Below are 14,257 nucleotides of genomic sequence, written 5' to 3'. Positions count from 1 at the left end.
CCTAACACACCAAAGTTATTATAATGTACTTAGCTCATTGTTGTTCATGATGAGTTTGCAGAACAAGCAGTGGTGTTGTAGCCCTGGAGAGATTTCAATTTTTCCTTGAAATGATTCCTAACTTCACATGTGGCAGTGGTACATTCAATTCATTTACTAGGTCACAAGATTTTGAAACTATAGTCACAACATATATATTGCATGGGATAGTACAAGCCCTCGTATCTGTAGTAGTTGTAGATACAAGTTTGATATGTAGAGGAGTTGTTGATATGGAGATTGTTTTTAATTATTGGCTGCAGGTGTTGCCAAAAATGTGTTTATTGACCTGGCTGACTTAATATGAAAACTTAATAGGCCATACACTTTATTGTGAGACTATGTAGTGAAGAAATGGTTAAAGAAAAACACTCCTCAACTGATGGGCAAATGGTTTGTGTAGGTTTCCCTTCTCTCTGGGTCATTTATGTTACTGTGTTGGAGCCAAGTGAGCTAACAGATTAGACTTAGATTGAATGGTTTGTGTAGGTTTCCCTTCTCTCTGGGTCATTTATGTTACTGTGTTGGAGCCAAGTCAGCTAACAGATTAGACTTAGATTGAATGGTTTGTGTAGGTTTCCCTACTCTCTGGGTCATTTATGTTACTGTGTTGGAGCCAAGTGAGCTAACAGATGAGACTTAGATTGAATATGTTATTGATAATATATTTTACATATCCTTTCAAAGCTGTAATGCATGCGAAATTCTAAAAGCAATTTTTTTAATATTTAATGACAAATCAAGATATTGTCTGAAAAGTATGACATAACTGAAGAACAGCAATTTATTAATTTATATTAATAATCATGAAATTTCCATACTGATCTCAATCTCCTAAAGGTACTGAGAAGGAGAAGTTGTTTGACAGTTGAAAGCTTCTTTAGTTGGTTATTCATTTCCATTTTCTTGTGACCTTGATGCATGATTCTGGGGTGAATTGTAAGAAGAAATTAGATCCTAGTTACTCCTAAGGTGAGTGGGAGTAAAGGAGAAGGTTGCCCAACTATATGATTTAAATCTCTGCCATTTAAGAGAATGCTTTTAACTAAATCACTGATGGCATTTTAAGATTCAAAAAGGTTACTCAACCTTTCAAAATTGTCTACATTTGTATTGAAAATTTAGGAATGGTTGATGCCATTTTTATTGTTACTCAAGAACATTATTGTTTATGGCCTCGTTGGTTTCTTTTTCTGTCTTTTGTTGATCAGTTGAACAATTAGGAGCTACACAAAATAGCCTTCTGGACTTAATGATGATTGATTGCAATATAGGGAGCTACAGCTGTATTAGAACTCTTTGTGTTAGGATTTTGTGAGTGTGATCTGTAGATAAATCAATTGTTTTGTAAATGGTGGTATCCCAAAGTTTAATTTATTAGCACATTTGAATTGACTCTCAGGAATCTCAAAATGTGATAAGTGTTAAATTTTGATGCATGCATTTAGTGGCAAAGGTGAATATGTTATGGTTTCTGTGGCAAACTTCCTTGAAAGGATTGTGGCTTTTTTCATAGGATGTAGTACAATGATAATTAAGTATTATCATCTGTGTCATAATGTTGTGGCAGTGACTGCTTTGTGAGACAAAGGTTAACATTACGTAAACACAAGTTAAGAATGTAGTTGTTGTAACCAAGAGAGGCCATAAATTACATGTTTACGTATTTAGCCTTTAAAGAATGCTTGGATAATTGTTTTTTTGGCTGCCGGGGCATGTACTAGGTCGTACTTTTTCCTCAAACTCAGAAGTTTTACCCCTTTGATTAGGGAAATAATGTAGTTTATAATAATGCTGATGCAGAATATATGGGAAATTGTGAGTAGGTTAGTCACTATTCCTTTCTGCAACAGCCCATAAAGGTAACAATTTAGTTTTTGAATGCGTAATATCACATAAACTAGCTGGTCTAGGTATGCCATGCACTGCAAATGTTTCAAATTACTTAGAAGGAAATTTCTATTTTACGTGGTGGTATATTGTAAATATTGAACCAAATGCTTTAATAAGGGTCAAGTGTTAAAGGCTCACTGGGTGCCTTTTGATGCAAGTTACACGGTTTTACAACCATAAAGATGCTGCAAATATATTTGCTACTCCTTGAGGGAATACTCGTCCACCACTGGAAATTTCCCAGCTATTCATTGGAGGAGGAGGGGGGGGGGTACTTAGGTACTGGCATTGATCCCATGCCGCAATGACCCGACTACGGGTGTTCAACACGGTGCTATCGCTAGTCTCACGCATTTTTTTCATGCAAGTATTTAATTTGTTAAAAACAAAAACAAAAAGAGAAAGGAATAAATAATTTAAAACTGTATCCTTTGAGAATTTGTAAAGGCAATAAAAGATTTCGGGTCACGCCCACTCGACGAAATTATGTCATCTGTCAGGGGTGTATTCGAGACTTTCCTCAGGGCACCCATGTCAATACTACCTCCCTGCCTCTAGCTCTTTTCGAATCGTGTAGAACAGTTGGCAAAAGGTAGCATGCATGAGCATGTTAATGTTTAGTATTTAAGGAAAGACAGGGACGGGGAGAAAAGGGATTGAGGAAAAAAATTAAATCTAGCCAAGTACCTTTGGACATTTTGCCCCGTGATGAACGCCGGGTAGGCGGGTTTCTGTCGACAGAGAAACTGTGATGTCCACAAAATAGCTGATTCTTCAACTTTAAGTAAAAAACTGTGCGAAGAAGCTGTCAGAAATAGTCTTGAATAAAGGAACAGAACAGAACATTGCTCTGGCTTCTTCACTTTTAATTCATAGCATTTGCAGCAGTACCGACTTGAGCTCCTGCACTAACCAATCTGATTCTCTCGATGTTGTTCCCAACTCCTTTAGTAGAAAGGAAGAAAGAGAAATTTTTGAACGTCAAGGCTATTACTCTTTGACCTCGGGAGAAATAGTTCGTTTTGTAGCTCATTTTGTTTTAGCGACGAACAAAAGAGAGAATAGAAACTTAGACTTTTGACTTTCCCCGAATGTGATGTGCCTTCGTGACACCCACTATGTTTAATAAGTAAATATTCAAGTCCTTCCCGATTATAATGTCAAATATGACAAGTAAATTTTCATTTTGCAAGTGATAATTCCCATGCGATATTGAAAGCGAGCAGTTATATGCATGAGAAGAGTCATTATTGTTAAGACAAGGGAATAAACTGGTTCCTCTCGACTTTCTTCAAAATTTGACAAAGGAAAAGGAACAAAAAGTGAAATTAACTTAACAAAGCGTGACATTTGGGATAGTTGTTCTAATTACAGGGATCAACTCTGAACTTATCTGTCGTTGCACCTTTTGTTCAAGGTTCAATTTAAAATCGGGATCTAATTTAAAAGGATAAAAGACATTTCACGATGACAAAAAGTTTTCGATGAAAAGGCTGCAAACGGCACTAATCAAAACACATCTGACTTGAAATGTCAATCATAAATTATGCATAGCTCAATTTAATTTCTCCTTGGCGACGGGTATATGCCCTAGATCCATCTAAGTTCTTGGGCAAACATAACTGAGAATGGCTGCGGCTGAATCGGTAGTCGCATTAACTTAAAATATGGAATGAAAGGCGAAGGGAATGCTAGTTTCATATCGAAAACATGTTTTACCGTCAAGACCGACGAAAATCCGATTGACCTGACCCTTTTACCAAACGAAAAATGGCGGCATCCCGCGAGCGTAGTGAGGTAAGAATCGAATTTGACGTTACATTTTCTCTGGTATTGTGGAACGTATTTTTCTACTGTCCATTTTTGTAAAGGTAATTCTACGGAAAAACTTCGGGGATCTCTTTGATTCATGGAAACGGAAGCTCATTACAGCTAACGGAGTTGCGCCACAACAATACACCTAAGAGATCGAATTGTTAATAAAAACAATCGAAAATGATATAGTGGGGTTGTCTTGTAACTAACTTGAAAGCACTTTTTGGATACAATATTTTTACTGAAAAGAGAAGAGGGACACCGGTTTGTTTGATTACAAAATTTGTTCAGAAGGAAGGTGAGAGTGTGATCGGCGAGTCAGAACCAGTAGTGGTTCATTTGGCAGCCACAAAATATAAACATTCAATTAAAGCTCCTACATTAACTGTAATTTCCAGCCTGTTCGGCAACGATGATAACTTGTCATTTTAACGTAAGAAGTGTTAAGAATTAGCGCCTGATGATGAAGTACACTGTCAGTGATCTGTTAAAATGAATACGACTTTGAATGATGAAAACACATGGTAAGTACATCATCGATCATGCCTTGGCGTTTTCTCTTGGTAATTTTTTTTTTGTCTTTAATTGTACATGTTACAATATTATTACCTGAAAACTTCCTTTTATAAAAATAAAATTGTGGGTAATTTTTGGATTTATGATAAATTTGCATTTATTCCTTTTCTCTGTTATTGTCGATTTTTTTTAAGGAGGCTGAGACAGGGCTTATGTAGGGATTAGGAAAGATAACGACATAATTGTTATGCTGGACCAATCATAATTTGTCTTTCAGGGCCTAGTTGTTAAAAGGGCGATTAACACTATCCAACAGATAAACATTATCCAGCACATATGTCACACAAAAAACACTATGCTATCCACCAGATTGAAATTTATCCAGTGCATAGCATTACCCACCTATGGAACTACTTGGGCCTATTTCTTTTTTCATCTTTTTCTTTGGCTTAGAGGTGAACATGAAACTGATAAACTAGTTCTGGAAAATAACAGTCTCCTCATTTGTAATACTGTTTAATTGTGAAATATTCTATAGATGCAAGTGAGCTCATACTTATCTGGTAGTTTGCTTCTTTGAGCTCTTAGAGAGTAATTCCTGAAAAAAAAAATCATGAAAAACAAATTTTTGTCACTATTTTATAAAGCAATAACTGAATGAGGGGACAGTAAAATATTGTAATTTTCCAGGTCTCCTGTGCAGACCAGTTTTTTGGCCCAGTCTTTTGCATCAGCAAATAGGTGGTGTGCTCGGCACCAGCTTAAAAAGTTTAACCCTCCACACCCTGAGACAACATCAGTATGCTTATTCTCCTTACTGTTCTCTATACAATTCCTAAGCTGCTGATAAGGAGAATTTGTTTAAAAATCAAGAGCTTCTCCAGCTGTGATCATTTCTTTTATTCTTGTGATCCTAATGTGTGATTCAGGGGTGATATTGTAAGGAAAAATTTAATGCTAGTCACTTTTAGGGGTCAAAGGGTTAAATCCTCCCCCCCCCCCCCTCCAAGAAAAAAAAAAAAAGAAACCATCAAGCTATATTTTCCAGTCTCTGAATTAACCATACATATATTTTCTCAAGTTTGGTTGTTTTATATAAATTAATTATGCTACAAATTTCGAATATCTAATAATTTTTCTTTCAATTTTTTTTTCAATGGAACTAACTAAATTTATCAAGGGAAAGATATTGTTTGTCAAAGTAATACATGTAGTTGTATGACAATTTTGTTTTTTAGTTGTATTAAAATATGAAATGTTTACTAAGTTGAATTAAATTTTAAAGTTACCAGAGAAAAATTTGGTTTAATTTTATAGAAAACAACTAAACTACAGGATGTGTGCATGCAAACATAAAGTGTTGAGTGGAAATTAAACACAAATACTTTGAAGCTTGGTGGAGTATTTAATTATTTTGTTTTTGTTAGGTCATGCAAGATGCATAAAATTATTTTTTTGATTAATCTTACATTGTCTTATTAATCCAAACATGATGCATAAAATATGAAAGTTTTGATGCTATTACCAGTAGTTAATATGGAGTATGTGTTCCTGATCTTAAATGAGTAATTAGGATAGTTATACTACAGTCATCATATTTCTTGAACTTTGAAGATCACTGAGTAGCTACACCTTTGCCTCAATGAGTATACACATCAGTGTGCAGCATGGGTATATGAAACATGCTAGCGCTACAATTTAACAACTGTGTTGTCACAGTACATGATTTAAGTATTAAGCTTTTAGTTTGGAAAACAAATGATATGTCTTATGTATATGTCTTGGGCTTAATTCAGTCATAGTTTTCTTTTCAGTCAAAGGACCTCTCAGATACTCTTTTCAACATCAAGCATCGGGACATCTTTGGTCACCTTCCGCCCTTGAGTGCACCTCAGGTAAACAAGCTGTATTGAGATCCTTTAGCCTCTTAATTGACTCAGTCTGTATCTGCAGATGATCATTTTTTTTGGTGGGATATTTGTGCTCATGAAACTGATTCAAAAGTTTTTTCATGAAACTTAATATTTTTCAGTATGACCAATCTCAATATTAAGTTAAAAGTGTAATATAAGCTCATGTAAAAGTGTACTTAATGTTTTTATTTTACTTTGTTTAAGTTTGATAAAATTTTTTTCTTGGATGACTATAATGAGTGATGGATGTAGATATCCTTGGAACACTTAAAGATAATACTATTCCTCTATCAAGTCCTTTGACATTTGTTGGATGGATAAAACTCAAGATTTTATTCAGGGTGTAGTGTGGGAGTTCCCGGGAACTGGTAGTAACTTGAATTTAGTGTGAACATGAAGAAAAATGGAATACTGACTGAGATTATCTGTAAATTGTGGAAGACTTGACAAGGTGTAGCTGGGCTTGAAGCTACACATGACTCACTTGAAATAGTGCGAGATGATTGAAGCTGCGTGTATCAGTCAGTCCAAGTTAGTGTTGAAAGACTGAAATGGTGTGGCTTTGGATTGATACCCAGGGGATATCATAAAACTTGGGGGACTGAAAAGTAACACCAACAGTATGCTTTCTCATATATGGAATGCAGTAATGTATGATAATTAATAGGCCATTTCACAGTTGTGTACTTAGTTGCCAAGACTTTGATTTGGAGTGAGGCTTAAGGTGACCTTGTTGTGATAGAGACCAGTATCTACTTAGCATGATAACAAACTATTAAGTAATTTACATTTGAAAAGCAGCAACATCTGTATTGTAACAAGGTCACCCTTAGCCTCACTCCTGTTCAAAGGCTTGGCAAACAAGCACACGACTCTAAAATTGACTATTTATTTCATAGACAGACTAGAATAATTATATCTGTCTGGTTTCGTTCGTAGTTACTAAAACAAGGAATGACTTACAATGACATACAATGATCTACAATGAGCTACAATGATCTACAATGGGCTACAATGATCTGCAATGACCTACAATGAACTACAATGAGCTACAATGAGCTACTGTAAGATCCCTGTAAGATTTTAGAAAAAGGGCAAAAAAAAAAAAAAAAAACAGGAGACATGTGTGCATTAACGTGTTTGCTTTTTGTCTACTGAATAACAGGCCAAATGATAACAGAATTTCTAGCTTGGAGATAAATTTATGGTTTATTATAATGAGACATGTATAATGACGATAATGATAAAAAAAAATGCGAAAAATCTTTGGCTTAAGATGTCTTTGAGGGTCTTATATAGCAAGCCTTCCATAATTTCACACTACCATGAGGCTATGAGTCATATTTGGCCTCTCAACACTTTTTACTCATTGATCCATTATTAAGGTCATGTATCACAGCGCTGTGAGACTATGAGACTATAATGCTGATGTCCGATCTCAGCCTTATCGTTGTAACTAGACATGTTTGTTGTTCAGAGTGCCTAAGACTTTCGACTTTCGAGACGTATTTGGCCTGTCTACACCTTTAACTCATTGATATTTTTAGACAGCAAAACAAACAAGGTCATCACACCATCATGGGGCTAGAAAGTCAGGCAAGTCATGCCACAATTTTTTGTAACACTCATAAATAGCTCATTGTAGGCCATTGTAACTCATTGTAGGTCATTGTAAATCACAGTGGATCATTTTAGGTCATTCCTTGTTCCCATGGTAACTCATTGTAGCTCATTGTAGGTAAGGTAAGGTAAGGTAAACTTTAGTTGATGGGTAGGTTGGGATTGTTTGGCAGCCGAAGGGCTGATGTGGACCTACTATACACAATCAAAATTTGACAAACACAAAAGATATTAAGAAAAGAATAAAAGCTATGTACAGGGAGAAAAACAATATATATACATGCAAAAAAACTGAGATTTACAAGAGCCTAATTGAAATAATAATATAATACCAGAAAATACAATGCTTAAAAGTATATAAAATCATCTTTTTTTGTGGTGATCAAGGTCGCTTCCTTGCTAAAAGAATACTCCGCAATGTCCCTGGTGTGTTTCTTTAATATCTGCTCACAGGAATTAAAATTTTCAGGCACTTAAACTAGTCTATTTAAAAAATTCCAGATTACAGGGCCTCTCTACTGTAAAGTGTTTCTTCCATTATCAGATTTAAACCTAATGATAGTAAATTGATTAGGAAAGCGAGTTGACCTCATTGTTGACCTCATTGTGGGTCATTGTAGCTCATTGTAGGCCATTGTCGGTCATTGTGGATCATTGTAGGTCATTCCTTGTTTTAGTAACTGTGTGGTTTGGTTCAATGTCAAACCAACTGTTGGTTAAATAAATTTATAAATTTTAACCAACTTTTAATTTCACAAGGTTTTGGGTAGTTTGTGTGTGTTTGAGCAGTTCTTCTTCTGGCACATCAAAATCACTAGTGGGCATTAGACAATCTTATGTATATGTGCACGATCCTTCGCAGTAAAGCACTATTTGAGCAATAGTGAAAATCAGACCTGAAAAAAATTTCAGGCCTGTATGAGATTCGAACCACTGACCTCTGCAATACTAGTGCAGCGCTCTACCAATTGAGCTAACAAGCCAACTGGGAGCAGGCCATCAAATTAATTCGACATAAACCCGTAGATGATAAATCAAACAACAACAAACATATGAAACATATGTATGAACTGCGGTTATGAAACGTATATGTGCACGATCCTTCGCAGTAAAGCACTATTTGAGCAATAGTGACAGGCCTGCCCCCGTACAGGCCTGAAATTTTTTTCAGGTCTGATTTTCACTATTGTTCAAATAGTGCTTTACTGCGAAGGATCGTGCACATATACGTTTCATAACCGCAGTTCATACATATGTTTCATATGTTTGTTGTTGTTTGATTTACCATCTATGGGTTTATGTCGAATTAATTTGATGGCCTGCTCCCAGTTGGCTTGTTAGCTCAATTGGTAGCATGCTGCACTAGTATCGCAGAGGTCAGTGGTTCGAATCCCGTACAGGCCTGAAAATTTTTTTCAGGTCTGATTTTCACTATTGCTCAAATAGTGCTTTACTGCGAAGGATCATGCACATATACGTTTCATAACCGCAGTTCATACATATGTTTCATATGTTTGTTGTTGTTTGATTAGACAATCTATTAAAGACACCTTACATAACATGTTTTCACAAGCTTGTGTTTTGCCCAAAATCATAGTTAGCTAGAAATGTAGTGGGATGGCTGTTGGTGAGGAGTTTAATATAATCCTCTCTGCAGCCTGCCTATAGTGAAAGACCAAAAATTGTGGAGTATGGAGCATATACTAAAGCATCACCTACCAAAGAAAAAGGTCATTACCGACATACTAGGTGAGTGTATGCTGCTACGTACTGTAAAATGATTATAATGTTTGTTAGATGTTCATTTTAGCATTCAATAACTCATATTAACAAAAACCAGCAAAGTATGTAATCAAGCCAAGTGGCTCATCCATCCGGAGCTTGATTATACTAGTCCGTTGCAAGACCACCCCCCCCCCCTCCCAGTGTTTCATCAGACTTCCCTGACAATTTGGAGAGTTCCAAAATAGCCTTGGCAGGATGGGGGAGGAGGCTGAAAAAAGAGGCGGGATGTAGGATATGAGAAATTTTAAAAGTGGGAAAATTATAGGATGAAGATGGGAAGGTGAGACCAGGATATGCTCAGTTTTGAAGGTGGGAAAGGATATAGGATGGATGTAGGTGGGACCATAATTTAGTTAGCTCAAATTACAGGTCACACAACCTCAAGAGATATTACATAATATTTACTTGCTTTTAAAACTTAGGTGCAATCAAACAGCTCACACTGTTATTTGTTGCCCTATATAGTATTTGGTCATGGGTGTAATTAAAGCTTTGACAGTGCACAGATGTGATATTACAAAAAAACAAAATGTCATATCAATTGAGTCTCTTTAATTATAATTATGTTATGAAATATTTTCATATTAAACATTTTTTACTGGTTTTGCTTCTAAATTTTTGTAGTGATGCAGTTGCCAATAACTACACACCATCTGCTCAGACTTTGACAACAAAGCTGATCTATAAGAGACAAGGCAAGTCATCTGGCTCAGGTTAGTGGAGGGACATCTAACTGATTGCATCAATTCAACAAAGGCTCTTATTTTCAGACAAAAGGTGTTTGTTTGAAGAGGGTTAAGCCGATAACAAAATAATTCATTGGTTTAAGTTTTTCAATATCTACGAGACAGTACTAATGACATGTGACCCATTGAGAATGTATGGACTTCTCATTTGTGTTTGTAGTCTTGAACTGTGTTTGCCACAAACCAAAGTTGATAGTCCCTTTTACAGTTGTGGGCTTGGTGGCCAAGCCTTTGAACAGGAGTGAGGCTAAGGGTGACCCTGTTGTGATAGAGACCTGTATCTAGTTAGCATGATAACAAAGTAATTTGCATTTGAAAAGCAGCGACATCTCTATCATAACAAGGTCACCCTAAGCCTCACTCCTGTTCAAAGGCTTGGCCACCAAGCCCACACCTGTAAAAAGGACTATTCAATTACCTTCAGACTTGACCAAGTAATTATACACTTGGATATATGAAGTCTGCAATCTTTTTTATATTTATTTTATTTTTCAGCTTCTGGTTTAATTGTGTCATCCTTTGCTTTTTAGCTTGTCAAACACTTCTATCATGAGCTTTGGGGTGGTTAGATTAAGAGACTACTCCCTGTGTATTTGAGGTTAAATAAATTATCCTCCCTTATCTTTTCAATCTATTTTACTCAGGTAATCACATGTATCCCTTTCAATCATAGTTTCAAAGAGGACAAATTTGAGGAAACAGCATAATTCACTTAGAAATGTGATTGAAGGAAAACTGCAACCTCTTCATGGAGGAACATCTTCATCACCTGCTTCTGGATACTATGTGGGAAAAGGGGCATCACGGGCAGGGCTTAACAAGGGGCACACAAGTCCACCTCACATGGGATCACCCACTAAATCATATCCTCAGAATGAACAGGAAACTTCTGAAGGAGAGAGACAAATTGGTGTTGATGCAAGTCCTCTTTCAAGCTCGAAGCCTCCAAGAGTTAAAAGACCTCAGTCTGTAGAAGAGTTTCTGAAGTCAAATAGCCATTCCTCTAGTCCTTATATGCATAATGATGACAAATCCATATCCGAGTCTCCAGACTTCAAAAAGACAAAACTTGCATGGGGAGGGCAAAGCAGGATGAGTGAACCAAGCCGAAATGAAACCTATGAAATGACCTCAAATGGTCATACAGACTCAGTGCTCCAAGATTTTGTAGAAAGCTGCACCCTAACAACTTCACAAAATGTCTCTTCTATGTATTCATTCAGAGAGCATGATGATGAGACACTGTCTGTTTTAAATATCTGTTTCCCTCCATCAACCACACCTACTTTTGGTCTATCACGTTCTGTCTCACCACTTGAATCAGAGCGTGAGAGATACAACAGTCTTGTGGAGAAGGCAATTCATACCAGCATGGTAGCACCATTATCCAGGGAATGGAAGAGGAAGACCCATGATTTTCTTCCAAAATCCTTGAAACAGGATTTTAAAGAAACGCTTGATGAACTTGACAAGGTATTTGTCATAATTCTTTTAATTTTTTTAGCCTTATGCACATGCAAGCATAAGGTATAATAATTTCTGTAATGATATTTTTTTGGGAAAGCTATATACCAAGGCAGTTTTCAGTAGGGCCCTCAAGTTGTCATTTCTCATGATCATGCAGTGTGGAGTGCTTGTAGTAAAATTTTTCTACAGTTTGGATTTGATCTCCATATCATTCCACATAATTTTCTGATCTTTCATGTACCTCGACTTTTCAATCCTGAATGATCAAATTAGAAGTTCATCTATGCTTAAGAAAGATGGTCACACATGCAGAGGATAGATTAAAATGCTCCATAACCCAGTATCTTCCTTACTGAACTTGTATGAAATTTATTGATCTTCCAGTCTCATTGAGTGGGTGGAGGGTGTGGCCAATTATTGTAGGAGAAAAAAAGAGTTCCTCAATCATCTATTGTAGCGTAATAGACACTCAATGCACTTAAAATAAATGACAAAAGTACTTAAGACACTTAACTGATGAGACCACCATCCTGACTAATCATTTTCCTCTTTAACCCCCTCACCGCATTCCCCCTTTTAATGTTGTTGTATAGCAAAGCAAATCTTGGAGGTAAAAAATACCCAGATGTTTTGGGAGTAGAGGGTGGGGAGTTGTATGAGCAGGGGATCAGTGTAATTTGTCCAATATTTGTAAAAACAGGTGAGTGCTGCAACTTTTTTATAAAGATGATTGTCGCTGCTGATCTGACTTTGGAGATCAGGAAAATCTGTTGCTTTTTGTCAGTGATGATGCTGCAGTATGATGGTAACTTTCTGACAGAGACAGCCATATTTTATGTAACTACTTATAAAAACTTTTCCAGGAAATGGAGACAGAATATACAAGAAGTGTCAAGCAGAGTATCCTGGATTATGTGCTTTTGGATTCAAAAGAACAAAGGAGACTTGGACTTCATATGCCGCAACCAGTAAGACCAATCTTACACAATCTTGTCATAACATTTTTTAGTCATATATAGTGTACCTATTGTGGTGTAGTTATAAGACAAACAAATAGACAAACTTTTTCTTGTCTCTATCTTTTAGGTCATATATCCAGCTGGAAGAGACAGTTTTCCTTGGCATGTTTCAGTTATCACCTCACGGGAATACCTTGAGAATAATCTTTTTGTAACCCATGTCGTTCTGAGAGAATTGCTATTCCTTTGGGAATCACAGTAAGTTGAATGCTTTTAAGTTGAATGTAAGGAGAACAGGTGCCACAGTATTTTTTCTTTTATAAAACATCTCTGCTACTTTAGTGTAGTTAATTTGTAAAATATTTTCTTCAAAGAAACATGTAACAAGATACTTTTTAAGGTTTTCTCCATAATTAAAAGGTGCCATAACAATGGTGCTTCTGAGCAACTGTGCACCCATCCCTCCCATAATCCAACAACAGTCCACTGATTACAACTTAGGGTCAATGTTGGGTTAGGGGAGGGGTGGCTGTGCAGTTGCTCAGCTACTGACATTGATCAGGTGCTTCCCAGAAAAATTTCCCATAATAACTGCATGAGGAGATTTCTGCCAATTAACTGTTAGAAGTTTTTTTGGTCATTGTGGCTACCAGTGGGTCATCCTGGAAACTAACATAAATAAAGTATCATACAATGGAATCTGTATTGTGGTACCATATTGAGCATTCACCATGCATGAAGTGGTTGGTTGTCAAAGTCTGGAATTTTTTTCCCCTTAATCACTGTAATTTTCACCTCCATTTAGTGGTCTCCTCTATAAAACGGTTGCAGTCACCCTAAACTTAGTCCTAAAAGACTTTGAAGAGGAGGCTGTGTTAGAACTCTTTAGGTCATCTCTGAAATTTTCAGATGTGTTTGGAAATCTTAAGGTTTCTTACAATACGTTTGGGTTGTCACCCAAAATTGCCTTGCCTTTAACTTGAAAAAGGTTGACAGGTATTGTGCAAAAAAAAAAAAAAAAAAAAATCATGTTATCAGTTTATTGGCTTGCAATACGCCAAATATTGATACTTTTAGCCAGGTATCATTACAGTACCCCACCGTGATATGCAACCACAAATACGCAGCTCACGTAGAAGATTACTAGCTGCATGGATTAGTTTGGAAGAGCAGCAAGTAGTAGAAGCAGTGAGCATTTATCTACAGGTAACTTTGTTTTCATTGCAGTTATTCAGAATTAAGGTTAATTGACATTCAGAGTCTAAAGGAATCCCTCCCTCTGACAATAACTGAGCTCCGGAAAAATGCTCGCAAAGCAACTCAGAAAGGAGTAGAACGTTTGTTGGATGGATGGATACCATCTTGTGTAAAGATCATCAGTGACAGAAGAGAGGACATTGAAGAATGGATGCCAGAAGATGAGGTACAAAGTGACCCTATGTTATCAAGAACTATTTTTCCTTGAATGTCTGTAGAGAGCGATTTTCAAATGAGTGTCGTAAAA

General features: G+C 36.4%; 1 protein-coding gene across 2 annotated transcripts in view; it reads left to right on the top strand.

The window, feature by feature from the left end:
* The first annotated feature begins 3,508 nt into the window (after positions 1-3,508).
* Positions 3,509-14,257, top strand: part of LOC111343922 (dynein axonemal heavy chain 3-like) — an 84,735-nt gene continuing 73,986 nt past the window's right edge. Inside the window, exons 1-8 of one of the 2 annotated variants that reach the window (XM_088732513.1) lie at positions 3,509-3,729; positions 6,078-6,158; positions 9,454-9,545; positions 10,206-10,294; positions 11,001-11,800; positions 12,658-12,762; positions 12,881-13,011; positions 13,981-14,176. In XM_088732513.1, the coding sequence (XP_088588639.1) occupies positions 3,703-3,729; positions 6,078-6,158; positions 9,454-9,545; positions 10,206-10,294; positions 11,001-11,800; positions 12,658-12,762; positions 12,881-13,011; positions 13,981-14,176 (1,521 nt within the window). In that variant the 5' untranslated portion in view covers positions 3,509-3,702. Of the gene's footprint in view, positions 3,730-6,065; positions 6,159-9,453; positions 9,546-10,205; positions 10,295-11,000; positions 11,801-12,657; positions 12,763-12,880; positions 13,012-13,980; positions 14,177-14,257 lie in introns of both variants that reach the window. The other variant, XM_088732512.1, reaches the window with a different exon arrangement.

This window comes from Stylophora pistillata, chromosome 9 (genome assembly GCF_964205215.1).
Source record: "Stylophora pistillata chromosome 9, jaStyPist1.2, whole genome shotgun sequence".
Lineage (NCBI taxonomy): Eukaryota > Metazoa > Cnidaria > Anthozoa > Scleractinia > Pocilloporidae > Stylophora > Stylophora pistillata.
The sequence above is the reverse complement of the archived record's forward strand: the minus strand, read 5'-3'. Positions and strand labels throughout refer to the sequence as shown.